This window comes from Gymnoscopelus braueri (genome assembly GCF_963280865.1).
Source record: "Gymnoscopelus braueri genome assembly, chromosome: 5".
Taxonomy (NCBI): domain Eukaryota; kingdom Metazoa; phylum Chordata; class Actinopteri; order Myctophiformes; family Myctophidae; genus Gymnoscopelus; species Gymnoscopelus braueri.
The window spans coordinates 46,215,166-46,234,070 of NC_137606.1; the positions used below are offsets into that span (position 1 = coordinate 46,215,166).

An 18,905-nucleotide genomic window follows, 5' to 3' on the forward strand; every position below is an offset into this window, starting at 1 on the left:
GAGAGAAGGATGAGGCTGGCTGGGCACTGTGTCAGGCACCCGGACTGGTGGCGAGCAAACTACACAAGGCACAGCTAGGAGGGGAAAGAGGCACACCACCTACGTAGACACACTGTGGCACGACATCGAAGCCAACAACACTGCAGAGCTCAAGACCCTGATGCTAGACTAGGGTGTGGAAGGCAACGATTCAGGAGTCCCGAGTTGGTGTTGCCTAGTTCGCACTCTCGCATGATTGCATTACACCATAGCATTCAACTGTAATTATAATGTGTAAAGAATAATTAAGTTAGGGGGAAATTACATCAAGAATCAGGACATTGCCTTCTTTGCTCTCCTTTAAAAAAAATAGAAACTCAACTGCTCATGAAGCCAAATAGAACACCCAGTCTGTCACTATTATATAGCTGTCAGCTACACCTGAACACACTACAACAAGAAATTGATTAATTTGGCCTTCAAAATTATATATAAAGGTATATTTATCATAATAATAATAGATACAGGACCTGCAGATTAACAGATAAATAACTTAAATGGTCTTACTGGTGTCATCACATACATATTTTGCATCAATCCCAGTTAAATATTTCTATCTAATATGCTCACATGTCATTTGCATTTTGTTAAAGATCATTTCTGATAAAGAAAAATAACTCAAAATGGTCTTTTTTGAAGGGTTTCATTTACAGAATTACTTTGTTTGCAGAAATGTTCCTAATATTCCAATGCATAAATCACTTTGGCCCAGAAAATAGCAAATCTACAAGCTCACAAAGTACCACATTGCGACACGTTGTGAGGTTGTAAATTGACTATTTTTGAACAAACAGAAAAAAATAAGCACCTATAATGACAAGCAAAGTAAAGTGACGCCATGTTGAAAGTGATGTGATGAATTTCCTATAGGACGTATAGCATGGGTCTCCATCAGAGGGTCCGGGACACCTAGGGGGTCTTCAGAGTTACTAGGGGGACCGCCAAATCTTTGTGTGATAGGATCTTTTTTTTACACAGCGCTGCAAAGTGTTGTGAGCTAGTACATCGTCTATTTTCGGCAAAGAGGTTTGGTGTAGAGGGGAAGAAAAAAAAGAGAAGACCAAGTACAGAGTCAAAGGTCAAATTTACTAAGTATTGAGGGTTTAAGTGCTGAAATGTCTGAAAATACACATGAATCCATGATAGTAATAGATCACCAATTTTAACAACCTGCTCAGGGACTAGGCCTACAGATGAAAATTTGCTCTTTTCTAACTCTGGCTCATTTGCATTGATGTGAAAACTGAAATGTTGATTAATGTGCATCGTCCCAGGTAAATAAATAAAATCAAACATATTGTACAGTATATTCCTATGCCTCATTGTCTTATCATTTGGCTTTCAGTAATGCTGTGCAGTACGTTATATCATATTCACAACAGTCGTGTTGGATGTATGATCTGACAAGGACATGAATCTTCCCTGACAGAACAGAATGTTTTACTCTTAAAGGGATAGTTCACCCTCAAAATTACTTATTTCTATCAGTCACCCCATGGAGACTTGAATTCATGGATATATATATATTTTTTGTCGCATTCCTAAGCCAATAATTTGATAACCGGCAGCGGTTCCGGTAGGAGACACAAAGAGTCTCCTTTGTGTCTCCTACCGGAACCGTTGCCTATCGGTCCGCTGGTCATCAAATTATTGGCTTAGGAATGCGACAAAAACAAAAAAATATCCATGAATTCAAGTCTCCATGACTAATCGATAGAAAAAAAGATTTTTTTTTAGTGAACTATCCCTTTAAAGGTTTCAGAATTGGTGGGGTCACATGCATTTTCAGAGCATGTTTAATTATGAAAAAAATATTTTGCTGGGGACCCCTGGAACCCCCTCAAGGGCCTGTGGGCCGTGGAGGTGCCCGGACCCACTTTGAGAACCAGTTAGTTAGAGCATAGTTAAGAAGCACCACTGTACAGTAACTGATCTAACTGGGGGTTATTTAGAGTCTAGTGTGTGGGTGTGTGTGTGTGTGTGTGTGTGTGTGTGTGTGTGTGTCACGTGCATGTAAATAAACATTATCAGCTTAATATGGGAATGCTCCGAATATTTCCAGCTTGTCGGACATATATACTCGAAGAAATACTGAATAGTACTGTCCAATGATACAAGCTAATTTAGACCAAATATCATAGGCTTACAATAGAGATCGTGCCCCTGAGAGGAGAGGGCGACGCAAAAGTGTCAGAGAAACAAAGAGTCATTTTTTGTGAAAAAGAACCATTTTTATTGATTCCCATCAGAAAATGAGGGTCTAACACAGACCAATAACAAAACAACACTGGTTAGTGTTAACCAAAAACTGCTGGGCATATCACGGGTCAGTTCTACAGTTGGCCAGCAGGTGGTGACAGTGTGAGAGCTGGGGAGGTTTTAGGTCTAAGCAACCTGTCCTAAATAAAAAGAACAATGAGGATCGCACACATCCATTTTCCAATTAAAGGCAGGTGCTGAACTACAAAACTTGTGGACAAAATAAAAGTTTGCACACTGTAGCTCCCTTTCTGCATATTTTTTTTTGGTCCACTCAGGTGGTACCAAAATAAATTATGCAAAAAGAGAGCTACATTGTGCTAAATAAAAAGAACCCAAACAAAAAGGTCAAGTGGAACCACTGAGAGCCGCTATTAACTAGCGAAACATATGTTTGTTTACTTTATAGCTTGTCAGCTAATCAAACCCATCAACAGATTGTATATGTGGTTGTGGTTATCTCCGTGCACGACTTGTGGGACCCTTAAATGGATCGTCCTGGATGATGGAGAGAGGATGAACAAACAGACAGACAGACAGACAGACAAAAAAAGAGAGTAAGAGAAAAAGAAACAACTGCTAAAACAATAGATAACCGAAGTCTGACATCACCGCCACTAGAGGTCGCTATCCCCCTGGGTAAAGTTTTTCCATTGAAAATACCATACCACCAGTTTCAATAGCATTGTGTAACCGTGTTCCAAAAAGAAACAAATGAGCCTGGAGATTTGACTAATTTACCCAAAGAGTAAGAAAATAAATACATTTTCACAGACATTATCAAATGTAACTCAATATCATAAACGACACAGTCACATACCTGACAGAATCGCAGGGCTGATTTGTTGTGGAACACAGTTCTTATATGACACGATGCTAAGATGACTATGGTATTTTCAATAGAAAAAAATACATCTGTGCCCCAGGGGATAACGGAGTGACGTCAGGACTTCGATACTCTATTAAGAGTATGACTACTTGGAAATTGGCACACGATTCAGCCATGCTCTCACTAGCAAGAATAGACAGCAACATTAATACGTTTTATTTGTACAGTGATGTTTGTGGGCTACCGTGTTTTTTTGGGGGCTTTTTTAATACATTTTTGGTGTTTTGTTGATTGTGTTCTGTTCTGTGTTTCTATTTGTGTTGTTTGTGCTTAAATAAAAAAAGAAATTGAAAAATCTGAATTCAAACAGACATTCCTTAATACGTTTCCCTGTCAGTCAAAAACATAATAAGGAACCAAGGCAAGCATTCGCGTTTTGCTTTATTTGTAAATAGCATTTTAACATTTTTACCGGATGCATCACTAAATTTACCATTCGATTACTAATTCAAATGGATTCACTTTAATTCGTTTTAATCTCTTCACCCCTACTATAACAAAATGCAAAAAAATGCAACAACAAAAAATAAATAAAGAAAAAAACCTCACCTCATCATCATCACTGTCATCAAATGCCACTCCTTTAAAGGACTGGCTCTGGCTCTGACTTCTGGAGGAGAATGAGGACGCTGCCGAGCTCTGGGCCGTTCTAGGGAAGATTGAGAAGATTAGAGCGCACAATACTTATCAGCATACAAACAGGAGAGGCCAAGCAACTTCACACTTTATGCCTGATTTATACTCGATCTACAAGCTCACAATTCGTCACGCTGCGTACATTTTTGACATTTTGTTGCGGCCCTAACGTGCAACTGCGTATGAATCACCCTTCAGGGAAATTAGTCCAGAAAACAAGAAACATACCTCGGAGTGGGTCGGGTGGCTTTCATTACGGGAAAAGACTCTTCATCAGAGTCATCAATGGTTATCTGGAAACAGATAAAACAACGGGTGAGACATAAAAGGAAACAAATGGAAATGCAGAATAAAAGCTGGGGTGTGTGTGTGTCTGCCTTGTGGGTAAACGTACGTCGTCTCCTGCGTAGGACTTGGCCGCTCCGGCCCGAGGCGGCCGTTGGGACGAAGCCTGGAATGCTGCGAGCGAGGAAGAAGAACAGAGAAAGAGAGAGATGGAAAATATGGTGATGATATGAAACGGAGAAATGGAGGAGGGGGAAGTCAAGAGTAGGGTGAAAATATTGTTGAAAACATACTAAGATTTCCAAGGATTTAGAGTTGAAGCCTGACTAGCACACACGTGCAGGGCACACACTGCTACTGTACCTTCCATGATGTTTCTGCTCTGTGTTGGGGCTGAGGATTTCTGGTTGCGGCCTCTACTGGCTGGCTTTGGTTCAGCGTCAGATGCACCTGGACGGGCAGAACGGGACATGATGAACACCAATTATAATTCATGTCATTGTCTTTCTGTGCTATTTGTTTGTATTAATGTTGCTGTTTTTGTGTGCAGTCTGCCGATCACTCTAGTCTTTTTGGCCAAGTTGTTGTTGTACAAGAGACTTTGTTCTCAATAACTTATATATAATAACTTAATAAGAAAAAGGCACTCATAAAATTGCATTTCGAATATTTATTTAATGCACTGCAGCAGCAGTCACAGAAAAAGGGTCGCGTTCCGACGACCCTTCTGTGACCCAAGATGCTTTGCTCTATTTCCTTCTCTCTCTTTGTCTCCTACCATTCCTGCCTCTCTACACACTGTCGCTGTCAAATAAAGCAGAAAATGCCCAAAAATCTTTAAAGAAATGTCAAGAAGAACACACCTCTGCCCCTCCCACCACGACTGCCCCTCCCACCACGGCTGCCTCTGCCTCGTGTAGGGGGAGGGGGTGGGGCCGAACCCTCATCGGAGTCCATCGCGATGTCCAGCCCTTCTGATATGTCCGCAGGCTCCTCCCCCCGCTCCAGACGGTGCGCCTTGGCTCGGTTCATAACCTGAGAGAGAGAGAGAGAGAGAGAGAGAGAGAGAGAGAGAGAGACAGAGACAGAGAGAGAGAGAGGGAAAGAAAGAGAGGGCGAGAGGGAGCAGAGAGTTAGGGTTGTGTCCAGGGCATGCAATCTCAAAACGTCACACGTTGTGACCTTATAGATCGGGCATTTTCGGTGCGCGACACCTGTGTGCAACTAACTCAATCATAATGATAACACGATGTTCTAAATAGGAGACGATTGCCGGACCCTACTGTGTGCGGGCGTATGGACTGTGCGTTAATGGGTTCATTAATCACCTCTTTGATTTCTTCCTCTTCCTCAGTGGTGTTCTTCTTGGAATCTCTGAACATTTGGATCTGAAGAAAAAGACGATTCACGTTAGTCTCACAGCAGTGTTTGCCTACCATGTAAAAAACATTCTGCCATTCCCCCAGTCCTCCCCTCTCCTCTCCTACCTCTGTGTCGATATCTTGTTCCGAGTTGACTCCTCTGGCCCGTAGGTGTCGCTGCGTCTTGTCCAGCTGGAAGGCGATGAGCTCCTCAATGGCGTCCTTCTCGTCCTTGTCCACAAACTCCTGAATGGCCTTCCCCATGCCTTGTTCCGTAAGCAGGGAGAGCTGCACCTTCTGGAGAGGTGCACAAACACAGTGGTGGCATGTAAACTAATAACATTTACTCTAAGAACTGTACGTACAATTTTGAGGTACTTTACTTCACTGGTTCTCAAACCCTCTTATGCCAAGGACCCCCAAATTGATATATATTTGGCCCCATCTGAAAATGTTTTGTCCCAGGGACCCCCAGAAGAGAAGATTTGTGTAAAAAACACTTCCAAGATTTTTACTGTTAAAAAATGGCAGATGTACAAGCTCACACTTTGTGCCGCTCTGTAAGCTTGTATATCTGCCATTTTTAAATACCCACGGTAACACATTTTGCTGGGGACCCGCCGGAACACCTCCAAGGACCCCCCACTTTGAGAACCACTGCTTTACTTTACTTATTTGTATCTTTTAATACTTAATACTTCTTCTCAGAGGCTAATACTGTAGTTTTTACTCCACTACAATATTGACAGCTTTAGTAACTAGTTACTTTGCAGACGTAGATTATTAATACAAAACATGCCATGAAGACACGTATTAATGTATGTATACACATGTATGTACTGTAACTACGTGCAGCCATGATTAAATGCAAGTGCTTGAGTTGGGAAGCGCTCGTTTTAAACCACTCGACGTCCTGCATGTGTGCAGTTTCGAAACAGGTGGTAGGCAGCATAGACATATAAAGGTAGACGCCTCCTCTGGCTCTGAAGCGTCTGTATGGCGGGCGCGCTTCCGCTTCCCAAGCTTCCTTGGGGGACAGCTGGAAATTTCCGCGTGCGTCACAGAAGGGGGCGTTCAGTAGGCCAATGAGAGGCAGGTGGGGGCGGGACAACTAGATTCTGACAAGTCCTGGAAAAGACGCGCTGTGATTGGCCAGTGCCCGTTCCCCCCATTTCCGGGGGGGACGGGCACTGGCCAATCACAGCGCGTATGGCGGCCACCATACGAAACAGGTCGCTCCAACGAACTGCAGAGGCCAATGAGGTATCTAGGTTTCTATATCTATGGTAGGCAGGGCGTTGAGTGATTTAAAGAGACAAAGAGGATGACCCAAGCTGTCCACACAACTGTAACATTGGTGAGTTGTCATTTAACCCATTCAGACCGGGAATGCATCTGTGTGTCATTTTTAGATTTCTCTGGCTATTCAAAAATAGCAGATATACAAGCTCATGAGCTTGTAGATCTGCATTTTAAAAAAATATATATTAACTCTTACCCTGCCAGAGTTTTTTCAAAAAGTCTGTAGCCTCTGCCAGGGTTTTGACCGATTTTGGTACCTTTTCGCATAGCCACAGAATATTTTTCTCCAGTATGATTGATCCCAGATAATTTCTAATCACAGATGAGATTCAGGTGTGGTTTCACAAATGTCAACGAGGTCAATTTGACCTTGTTGTCATGTGTTGTTTGATGTTTGAAAATAGCTCAAAACCAGTAGTTTCAAACCAAAAAACATTGTGAATTGTTTGTCCGTTTCAATTTTAACATTGAAGTGGATGGAGCAGCAAATCTTTGGGAATTGTTATCTCCTTATTCGTTTGGAATATCGAAAAGGTGTCAATCTTAAATAATTAGACAATCTTTTTAGAATTTTTTTTTTTTTTTTTTTCAAATACGTTTTTAAACGTCTTTGGCAGGCAATAGCTGAAGGCCCAAAGACGTTTATAAACGTCTTTGGCAGTTATAGAGTTAAATGAAAATGTGTGCAAATCTTTGAATACATAGTTTTTTAAAGCGAACATCTGTGACTCAAATCTTTGCTTCTGGGGGAATTCTACAAATGTCTTCTAAACAGTTTTTTGAAAAAAAAAAACGTATAATATCAGTGGTTCTCAAAAATTATATGTATTTGGCCATGGACTCCCATCTCAAAATATTTTGTTCCAGGGACCCCCCAGAAGTTGTAACAGAGTTAAAAATGTTAAAAAAAAAATATATATGCTCAAAGATGTGCACACATTTTCCACAATTTTTCTAAAATAGCAGATCTACAAGTTCATAGCGCGGCACTCGGTGCCGTGCTATGAGCTTGTATATCTGCTATTTTTGCATAGCCAAAGAAATGTTAAAATGACACACAGATGCGTTCCCGGTCTTAAAGGGTTAATAGAGACAGATAGGACTTTTCCGTTTCCTGAATGCGCTTGTCAATGGAGGGCATTGTAACTTTAGATGCGGCTAGCATCTAAGTTGCTAGGGGTTTCATACCTTTTCCGCTGCCTCAAAGTATTGTTGGACAAGGTCCTCCACTCGCAGACCCTCCACTGCAGTGTTTCTTAACACCTGGCTGTAGTCAATGTTAGGCGACTCATCTACGGCACACATACAATGAAATACAATGTTAGCCTCATCTACAGTTCAGATCGCCCCACTGTCGGGTGGAAACCTCATATGTCCAAAACTGTTACTTTTCAGGATTCAAATTCAAAAATAGCAAAAGTAGCAGATCTACAAGCTCAAGGTTGCGGATCTGCTACTTTTGATGTTTTTGTTGTAGTATGATCAACAAAGTAGGGCGTTACGAAAAAACACAAAAAGTTAGAATATGGAGATAGGAGGTTTCTGCCCGACAGCAACGATATACAATGAAATACAATGTTAGCCTTTTCTACAGTAAATATACAGTACAGTGAGTAACAAGGTTAGCCTCATATACAGTACAGCTTATTCATACTTTGTCATATGACGGTGTTGCATGCGACGGTGTGACACCGTTGTACAATGGAGAGTAAGTTAGGCTTAAATATGCAGTGAATAACAAAAGTCAAACAGCCTGCAAATACAGGCCAAATGCAAAATATTTTTTTGAATTTAGACCTTTGATGCCCTCCCTTTTTTCACGTTGTCTGAGGAAGCTAACGACATCTTTGGGGTTGGCCACATGGTCGACAAACTTCTGACTGAAACGTGATGTATTGAAGGTCTCGAACCCTCCACTGTAGTCCACCTGGGAACAAAAACGATTAAAGCTATTCAGATGTTTATTATAGTTTTACAATGTTTATTGTGTAAATAAATGGTTTTAAAATCCAACTGTTAAACTGTATTATATTCTGACGATGCTATAATGGTGCAAAATAATTGCCAGAAGACTGTAGCTAAGTACTGTGCTCATAGAAATCAATTAACACCAAACCCATACATGTTCAATGCACAGCACTTAAACCTACAGTATATACAGTACTTTGCTGTACTGTCAAATAGTAAAAATAGCCGATTTCACTGAATGTTTACCTATTTTCGCCTAATTGTGTTCCATGTTCGCCGACATGCCCAGAAAAGGGACACTAGGATTCATGTGGTTAAAGCTGCAATGCTAAAACATTGCAACATTACGTTTTTGTCATGTGATTTTAAATGACTGTATACCTTTCAACCCCTACAGTAACTCATGTACAGTTCACCAGTGAACTGGAGAAGTGTGCTAAGAAGTCCATTGACTTTGCTTGATTGGTTGTTAGATGGAGTAAAACATATGTGTAAACACAGTTTAACAAATAACTTTACAAATACAGTAACTAACTCCTACGCATGAAGTTGGACTTTGTTCCACTGTCAAACATCTCTGCCCAAAGAGGAAGTAAACTAACCAGTGCTGATTGTTGTGTGTTATTTTCCCTTACGACATTGAATGAATGAATGAATAAATAAATAAACAAATGAATTGCTGCATGCCACTCCCCATCTCTCTCCCCCCCCCCTTTTTTTTTGTTTTACCTCTAGTACATAATATAGGGTATATACAGTATAATATATATACACGGTAAGGTATATTATATAATAATAATTTGTTCCCCACTTCTTTGGGGTAATGTTTGTCACAGTACATTTGCACATCATGGAAATGTGTCCTCTGCATTTAACCCATCCTAACCATTTGGAGCAGTGGGAAAGTGCCATTAATGCAGTAGACTGGTGGGGGCCAAACTGGGGACCTTCTGTTTCCCAGGCCTCTCTAAGTGTTATCATTTGTTATCCGTTTAGCCTTTATGTCTGACTGTACCACGTGCAGTCAGACATAATTTGTAAACTGTAAATAAAGTATTCAATCAATTATATATCTTACTCTGAGGCGAATCAGAGGTTTCTCTGGAGTGAGAGGACTGCCCAGTCGGTCTCTTTCAGCTTCCTCTAGCATCTCCATCACCTGTGAGACACAAGAGAGTTGAAAAAATGCTGCTTGAACAGTTGTGTGAACAAGGAATTTCACTATTATGCACCAGTACACAAGACGTAACAAAAAATAAAAGTTTCTTTCTCCCTCTCGCTCTCTGTGTGTGTGTGTGTGTGTGTGTGTGTGTGTGTGTGTGTGTGTGTGTGTGTGTGTTTCACCTTGGCTTGGCAGAAGTCCGCCACTTTCTTTGTGACCTGGGGAGTATCAGGAGTGAAGAGGTCTTGGTGGTCGGCCAACACCACGTCCTGGAAGAAGAACTGACGCACTGTCTTCAGTGGAATCTTCTGCAGGTTCATCTTACGGCCCTTCACCCTCAGCAGCCCTATGTGTCTGGATCAACACACAACATACTGCTATACTTAGGGCTGTCACGATTATGAAACATTTTTACTTGACGATTGCGATTAACGATTTCATTGTGTTTTTGTCGTTGAACACTGAACATATGAATAAAAATTCATATGTTCACATATTACATTTCTGTTTGGCTTTTAACACATTCACCAAAGTTTTTTCATAATAAAATCACCCACTGCCAGGGTTTTTAATAATTTTTTTATAGAAACAATGTGAATTATTTCGTTAGGGTTAGGGTTATAAATTTATACAAAAAATTTAGAGAAACTATATAAATTATTTTGCACGATTATGCAAAATAATTGCGATTATCTCATCACATGTTGTGTAAAACCCTTGCATGACTAAGTATGAAATAATATTAATTGGTTAATCACACTAATTGATTTAGTTGATTAACACATTCCATGCCAGAGTTTAATCTCATAATGTACTCACCAGTGCCAGCGTTTTATTGTTGTTTTTTTGTTTTTTTCATGTCGCCACAGACCTCGCTAAATAAGTTAAAAGTGCGCGTTCATTTGGTTCTAAACACACAGCGGATCTGTGAGAAACGGCCAGCGAAAATAGTTTCCAAATGCGAGCCGCCATCTTGAAGATACAGCAGATCAACGCTAAACAGTGATCAGCGAGGAGAAAAACAACAACCGAGAAAATCGAGTTTTAAACAGGATCCCAGACAGGAAGCGGATACGATCGAAAAAACCGGAACCCGAATAATTCTGTTTCCGACCGGAAACCGGAAACGGAAATGGATCAAAGAAATTCGGAAAGTGCACCTGGGGCAATTTCAATGGGAATCGGCGGTTCGCGTAGATCTACGCGACTGGCACGCTGCGGCTTTAAATAGGTTCGCGTAGATCTACGCGACTGGCATTCAATGTGTTAATAGTCATTATAAAATAAAAAAAAGAATCGTGTTGACTGATACGTGCTGACTGATGACCGATACGTAATCGATAGATTAATCACAAAATAATTGATAGTTGCAACACCACATCCACACAACACACTGCTACATGTCCCAGACCAGAACATACATGCAACTTTGACACTCTTAAAGGAACACATTGCCCATTTTCAGCCATATTTCCATTCATTGCCAATGTTTGTCTGCATCTCTGTAGCAACCTAGTGTATTACTGCGAGCCAGTGGCGTGTCAGAAGAACTACAGGCAGAGCTTGGTCAAGAATTGGTCATACTGTAATCTGTATTCACGTTCATTTGTCCCATTGGAGTGCATAGACTTAGGACCTGCCACTGGGGGTGGGGTAGTGGTGAAACCCATGTGACACAGATACAGGGAATTGCACTTACATTAAGTGCAAAGTCTTGGCTTGCGTTCCAATTTCTTTCCCCCTGCCGGACTCATGGTTTAAAGCTAAATAGAATCTCATGACCATGGCCAAGTCCCAATCTGTGATTTGTGAAACAGAGTGTTTCCTAAACAATTAGCACCATATGTAGAATTGTGATGTTTTGTTCATATTTTTTCTAAACCTAATTAAAAAAATATGAACAAAACATCATTCTACATTCCAGTTGAAGAAATCTCAGATTGAATCTTTGCTTTTATGAAATATCCGAGACCATTATGGTTTTATATAGAAGATGCCTCTGAACATGTATTATACAACAGGTAGTTCCGACCAAGCAATCTGATTGGTTGAAATAGCTATCTAGCCGTGCTTCAAACCAGCATCATAGCACGGCCTAATCACATTAATAAATCACTCCGCACTGCAGTCCGCACCTGATTAGACCATATATGGCACAGCTGTGCTGTGACGTCACGCTGTCCCACAGTAGGAAAACAAACAGCACGGCGAAAATAGCCGATCTACAAGTTCACAACGCGTCGCCAGGTATCGCACGGCGAAAATAGCCGATCTACAAGTTCACAACGCGTCACCATCGCGACGCGTTGTCAGCTTGTAGATCAGTTATTTTGGCCACGTGACACGGTCGTACGACGGAGCATATAGCCTACTGGAATTCATTCCACTGCGCAAGCATTGATAGCTCAGCTGTGTTGATGAAACGGTGCCTCAGGCTCATAGCGCTGCTACAGGGACTATTTAATGTCTCAGTGAAAAACTCTTCTCTTTACAGGGAAACGGATAATAGCGATAATAGCGGAACGCGATAATAGCGGAACTCGGCTTCGGCTCGTTCCTGACCGCATCACAGGCGTGCCAATAATGACGGTAAAGCACACCCTCTCGTGTAATATTGCTTAATTCTATAGCTAGGTCGACCAATTCAAACACTCTTTAATATGATCTATTCTATTGCTAGTTTGAACACTTCTATTACCCTTTCAGTTTCATCTTAAAATAACGAATAACCGAAAATAGCAGATCTACAAGCTCACAACGCGTCACAGATGTGTTGTGAGCTTGTAGATCGGCTATTTTCGATCCACGACATGATTCCATAAAAGACTTGTGTAGAATCCAAATGACTGAAATCAGTCGTGGTGACTGATCCATGCGGACCTTGCATCATGGATGTGCTTTGCACCTACTGTACGTACAGTATGTCCCACAAGTGGACACTTCCTGAAGCTGAAGAGAATCCCCAAATGCATTCTGGTAAATGTAGGCTTTGTTGGTACGACTCTGTGAGTAGGAGAACTCACATTTGACTGTCAATACAGTACACAGTAAGGTTGTTTTTGTTTCATTTGCCTTTTGTTCCTCTTTTAACCCGTTAAAGCCCGGGAAAGCTCTGTGTAATTTTAGATTTTTGCATTGGCGTTACAAAAATAGCATATATACAAGCTCACAGGGTGTCACTTGGTGCCACGCTGCAAGTTTGTACATCTACTATTTTTGTGGCTCTTGATCATTCACTGCGTGTGTGTGTGTGTGTGTGTGTGTGTGTGTGTGTGTGTGTGTGTGTGTGTGTGTGTGTGTGTGTGTGTGTGTGTGTGTGTGTGTGTGTGTGTGGTGTGTGTGTACTTCTTGGCGGCCTCTCCAGGGGACAGGGACGTGGCCACGGAGCTGCCGGGCTGTGTGACGTAGAACAGCTTCTGTTCGTTCCTGGTGGGGTTGATCAGACACTCGTGTTCATGACCCCACACCACCAGGTCCAGGAAGTCATCCAGAAACTGCTCTGGGATGTAGTTAGTGGGACCATGTTTAGCTCTGCAACAAGACACAAAATGTCAAAACTTAGATTTAAAAACAATTACTTATTTTTATACTAAATCCTTAATCCATACGCAACAACAGGGACTGGCGTTTGAAGATAATGTTGATGCCATCAGCATACTGATATTTTCTGTATTTTTCATTAGTTTTTATTTACAGGTTTATTTTTTTACAGGGACAGAGCACATTGAGTGTCATTACAGTAAATGTGCCAGTAATAGAGAGTATGCACAATGCACATGTGTCACTTTTCGCGCCCCCCTCATCTAGACTGAGTGGCAAAACATTGAGCAGCATGGAGCATTGGAGTTTGGAAGTGCTCGTTGGAAATCACTCAACGGTCCTGCTTACCACCCGTTTCTAAATTGCACATAATGCAGGTAGCAGCAGGACGTTGCGTTACTGAAAACGAGCGCTTCCAAACTCTGACACTTAGAAAAATAATCACCTGCACAGAATTTCTTGACAGAAAGTCGCTCATAACATGTCTACAGTGGATTTTTATGAAACAAAAACTCTGCAGATAGAAAGAGGATAATTCAAGCTTTCCGTACAGCTGCCATGTTGGTGAGTTTAACGATGTTTAATACAATCAAAAAGCTCTATCTGATTCAGATAGACATTTTCTGTTTGGATGTATTGGCTGTCAAGGCCAGAAAGTAATTTTTTTTGCCACTCAGTAGGCGTTCCGGCATAACTTCCGGGTGCGATGATGTCACACGCATAGCCTCTATAGCAAACTGGCTAGTTCTTGAAAAAGACAAATACTACCTACTCTGCCCTACAAAGCCAAAGAGCAGTAACTACGGAAAAAAAAATCAATGAAAAATGGGGTTAAAAGTGATTCAACTCGTCAGCCAAATGAGATATCGGCATATACGTACAGTAAGTGATATTACACTAATTTTACATCTGTTCTTGAGGTTCCTTTGGGATACACAAATAAGTCGGTGTGTCCAAAAACGTAGTTACTGCACTTTGGCTTTGTAGCATATGCACGCACACACACACACCTGTTCTGGTGGATGGTGAAGAGATTAAACCATTCGTCCTGGTCTTCTTTGGGTCGGAGCATTGTTACCTGGTTGTTGACAAACATTCTATATAGGCGCTCATCAGGGATGGAGCCTAACCACACACACACACACACACACACACACACACACACACACACGGTTACAAAAAGTCCAAAAGTCATGCTTTAGGAATTTTAGCAGGGTACCACACCTCAACCTCCGCTCTCCTCCAGACACCTACCAATCCCATATAAGGCCAGCTTGGTGCTGCCTTTCTGCATGAGGATGGGACTAATCTCTATCTTCTCCACTGAGTGGTTGCGTCCAAAGTGGTTGAGGAGGCCGCAAGAGCTGAGCACATCCAACGCACACAGACCTTCAGACTGGAGGACAGAAAACACGAAAAGAAGACCATTACACAACATGAGAACACAACACCACTGGCTTTCAACGTCAGGTCCAAGGGGTCCAAACAAACCCTTACATGTCTGTAACTCTTGAGACTGTACAAATGGAACCAACCGGACCCCGTAATTTGTACACTCTCAAGAGTTTAATTATCACTGAGGACTTTACAGTGTAGATTGGGGTCCCAGGGACACACATTTTTTTATCAAATGGGGGTCCTTGCAATTCAAAAGGTTCAGAATCACTGGCATATACAGTATATTCAGGAAATGCACACGGCCACATAGGAAGTCATTATCAGCATGCAGTTCTAATTAATGGCCCCGCAGATGTGCCATTTCCCCTCCTGATGGCTGCAGAAACATTTTTACTCCATTCAAGTAAATGAGGTTTTGGCCAGACTTTTATACTTGATTTTATTACCTTAGTAAACATTTTCATTAATACTTTGTTTTAAATCGCAGGTTTAAAGTCTTTCTTTTCAATTATCATGCGTTCAGTAAATTATGGTCCCATACATTTTTAATTAATGATAAAGTAGGGTATGTTTCTAAGGCTTCTACTGGTTCAACCGAGTGAAGACCCGCCCTCACTGCGGTTGCAGCCAACAATAGCAGTCATTCCCGGAAAAACTGTCTCCAAAACTGGTCTGTAGAAACCAATGGATCACGTGACATGTTCCCTTCGTCCATGTTTTTTTTTACAGTCTATGGTCTAACCCCACTTTGTGCGACCTGAGACTCACCCCAGACGGGTCGTCATGGTTTCCATGGACACTGAACACAGGGATGGAGATGTTAAGGTTCTCATCCTGATAGTTCACCCAGGGGAACCTACACATGAACAAAACATCAGGATGACATCTGCATTCAACATGAACACCGTTGTTGGCTCATGAATATGGACGCTTGGGGTTCAAGAAATAAGTTAAAGTGGTTTAACAGCAGTGTAAGTTTTGACAGCAAACTTTTGATTTAGCTACAGTCATAGTCTTTTGAATAAAATTCTGTTTAGTTTTAGTCCGATTTTAGCCATCTGAAATTATTTACTTTTAGTCTAGTTTTAGTTGACTAAATAAATATAATACGATCATACGACGTTCCCGGTCTTAATGGATTAACAGGTCAGGGATAACACATGCACCACACAAGAGGAAGCAGGACTAACTTGCTGTTGCTGAAGTTGACAGCCTGGTCACTGATGATGTTGAAGCGGATGGGAGACTCCCCCATGCAGTACTGTCTGAACGCACTGATGCAGGTGTTGAGACAGCGCCGGGACGGCTTGTTGTCATGGAACAGGTCTCCTCCCAGCAGGATGAAATCCACCTGCAGACAGAGAAGCACAACAAATTAGTAGGGCTGTCACGATTATGGCATTTTTGCATGACAATTAATTGTCCCACAAATAATTGCGATTAACGATTTAATTGAGTAACTGTTTTTGTTTCGTTGAACACTGGAACATATGAATACCTTTTTCATTTTTGTTTGGCTTTTAGGCTTTGAAGTTGCACAGGCCAGATATGACAAATAACCTAAATATACAAAGAAGACTGACACATTTAATAACTTTAGCCGATCTACAAGCTCACAACGCATCGTAGATCGGCTATTTCCACATTTTTTTTGAAAATGTTTGTCAACATGGGAACGATTATGACGATTATGCTAAATAATTGAGATTATCTCAAATAATTGCATTTAGGCAATTCTGTAATAATTGTGACAGGCCTAAACAATAGTTTTCATAAAGGTAGATTCTGAAGCTCCTGAAAGAATCCTTTATATTCTACAAGGGATGTCAATATTGTGCCACAAAATATCGTGTTATATTAAAATATAAAATTTTCGAGAAGAAAGAGAATATTTTTTTATATTTGTTTAACCACATACTTCGTTGACCATGGGTCGCCCAGGGGTCCATCCTTATCCCTCCTTTTTTTTCTCTCTTAAATGTTTTATCCCGCGATTTTGTAACCCTTATTTTTCTCAGGGCCGAGCTTATGCCTCCTTCAATGCATGAGAGCCAACTGACCTTCTTGTCACCTGACAGGGGGGAGTTTCCCCGGTTGGACGTAGCGCGTGGAAGGAACACGTTATTCCAACCAGTTCCCTTCCCCTCCATCAGGCGCCGTCATGGGGGAGGCGTTATAGCGACCAGGATTACTACATGTTTTTGTGAGGGTATTAACTACCCTGAGAGACAACCCCACCTAGGGTATGGGCGCTGATGACACGGAGGAGAAGACACGCCCACAGCATCCCCGGCGGGAATCGAACCCAGGACCTTCTAGCTGTGAGGCGACAGCGCTACCGTGCCCCTCTTACTTGTAACAGAGTATTTCTATATTGCAGTATTGATACTTTTACTTAAGTAAAACATTTGAGTACTTTTTCCACCACTGCTCGGCGATACCGCTTTTAGGCAATATCAGCAGCTTTTACGATACCGGTATCGGTATCGGAACAACTCTACATAGAAGTATACCTCATGTGTTTTGGCACATTGTAGGATCTCCTCCATAGAGGAGTAACTGTCGTTGCCACGGATAGCATCCTTCTCCAGGAAACCGAGATGAATGTCTGTGGCAATCAGGATCTTGAAGGTATCCTCATCATCTCTATTAACGTAAACAAAAAGGTTCAGTTAGACAGTCATTTAACCAATCGGGCGATCACTGCAGTTACAACCTTAATAGAACCACAAGCTTACTAGATCAAATGGATCTGATGGCAAATATCAGTGACAGTAATTCAAATGTCACATTTCATTGGAGATAATCGAAAGGTGAACATTCATATACTGTGTACAGTTTGTTTGTACCTATCACCTATATCTTATCATACTTCTTATTTATTGAATTGAATTAAATTAAATTGAAGAAGAAGGGGGGCAAGGGGGAAGAGAGATCAATCCAAAAAAAAAGAATAATCTACATATTTACACATGGTATCTGAGGTAAGACATAAGGTGCGTGAGCATAGCAGCAGATATATTTATTCAATAGTAATGTATTTATTATACTAACCTTGATCTAAGTCAAGTCATTTTCATTATTATTTTTGAAATCTTTAATACATTTCTATACTTTTATCATTAATTTCTATACTTTTATCATTAATAATTGTGCAGCTACAAGTTAGAAAAATAATAATGTAAATAGTACAGTTAGTAAAACGGCAGTGCAACGTCAACTGAAGCATTCAAAAGACAAAATAATTGATTACTGTAAATGACATGACTGTACATTTACAGTCGTTGTATTCCTCTACTATACCTCCACCTGATCGGTTTTTCTTGCTACTCTGAACAGTGATGACACCTTATTTCCCTTTTGGGATCAACTAAAGGTCTATCTATCTTCCTCATTTAAGAAAATGGTAAGACTTTCATTCAAATAAATCAAAACCAAACTCACAAGGCTTCTGAAGACATGTTGAATGGAACAGACAGACTCCACACGGTGAACACTGGATGTCTCCTGCACATATTCATGTAAATATAAAACAATGAAGGAAAGTCACGACATTGTATAGGCCATTAGTTGTCTACAAGCCTTTGATTGGTTGAATACTTTATTAACAGTTTGCAAAAAAAAGTAGTGGTACAAAAGGTGCTAAAAGGATAACACAAAAAGCCCAAAGGGCTTATTTCCATTGTATTCCAGTATATTCAATTCATCGTTACACAAAGCATGGTTGAGTAAACATAAAAAGTAGTAAAGTAAAAGGTAAAAACACTGTTGGGTCTCAAACTATTTACACTTGTCATGATCGACTCATGCACAACAGACAACAGTGCATGTTAGCTTGCTGTTAAGCTAAAAACAAGCATGCCGTGCACATTAGAGAACCTACTGACAACAGCTGGCATTATTAGCTACATTAAGCTGTTATCTTGATTTAGCCCATCAGAAACACATGTATTTCACATCACTGTTGGAGCTTGTTATGGATAAAATGTCAGAGAGAGATAAATCTTCCTACCCTCGTTTCCCTCGACAGACACAGAGCGTCCCAACCCACTGACTCCTCCCACAG

At 41.0% G+C, this 18,905-nt stretch overlaps 1 protein-coding gene across 1 annotated transcript; it reads right to left on the reverse strand.

Moving 5' to 3' along the window:
• Positions 1 to 2,255: 2,255 nt before the first annotated feature.
• Positions 2,256 to 18,888, reverse strand: LOC308085516 (double-strand break repair protein MRE11-like). Its single transcript, XM_080428707.1, has 20 exons — positions 18,852 to 18,888; positions 18,284 to 18,346; positions 17,353 to 17,485; positions 16,030 to 16,190; positions 15,608 to 15,695; positions 14,696 to 14,837; positions 14,452 to 14,566; positions 13,247 to 13,432; positions 10,084 to 10,255; positions 9,818 to 9,898; positions 8,569 to 8,698; positions 7,960 to 8,063; positions 5,596 to 5,766; positions 5,437 to 5,496; positions 4,972 to 5,143; positions 4,472 to 4,558; positions 4,218 to 4,282; positions 4,052 to 4,116; positions 3,737 to 3,836; positions 2,256 to 2,796 (listed from the first exon to the last, which is right to left on the reverse strand). The coding sequence occupies exons 2-20, from the start codon at positions 18,298 to 18,300 to the stop codon at positions 2,755 to 2,757; spliced, it is 2,091 nt and encodes a 696-aa protein (XP_080284833.1). The 5' UTR covers positions 18,301 to 18,346; positions 18,852 to 18,888; the 3' UTR covers positions 2,256 to 2,754.
• Between the last annotated feature and the right edge of the window lie 17 nt (positions 18,889 to 18,905).

What these genes read in the sequence shown, in the direction of transcription:
- LOC308085516 (XM_080428707.1), bottom strand. An exon ending in GAGCAGAAACATCATGGAAG is followed by an intron (nt 4,283 to 4,471) that starts GTACAGTAGCAG and finishes CCTCGCTCGCAG; the next exon opens with CATTCCAGGCTTCGTCCCAA. An exon ending in ATGACAGTGATGATGATGAG is followed by an intron (nt 2,797 to 3,736) that starts GTGAGGTTTTTT and finishes TCCATCATCCAG; the next exon opens with GACGATCCATTTAAGGGTCC.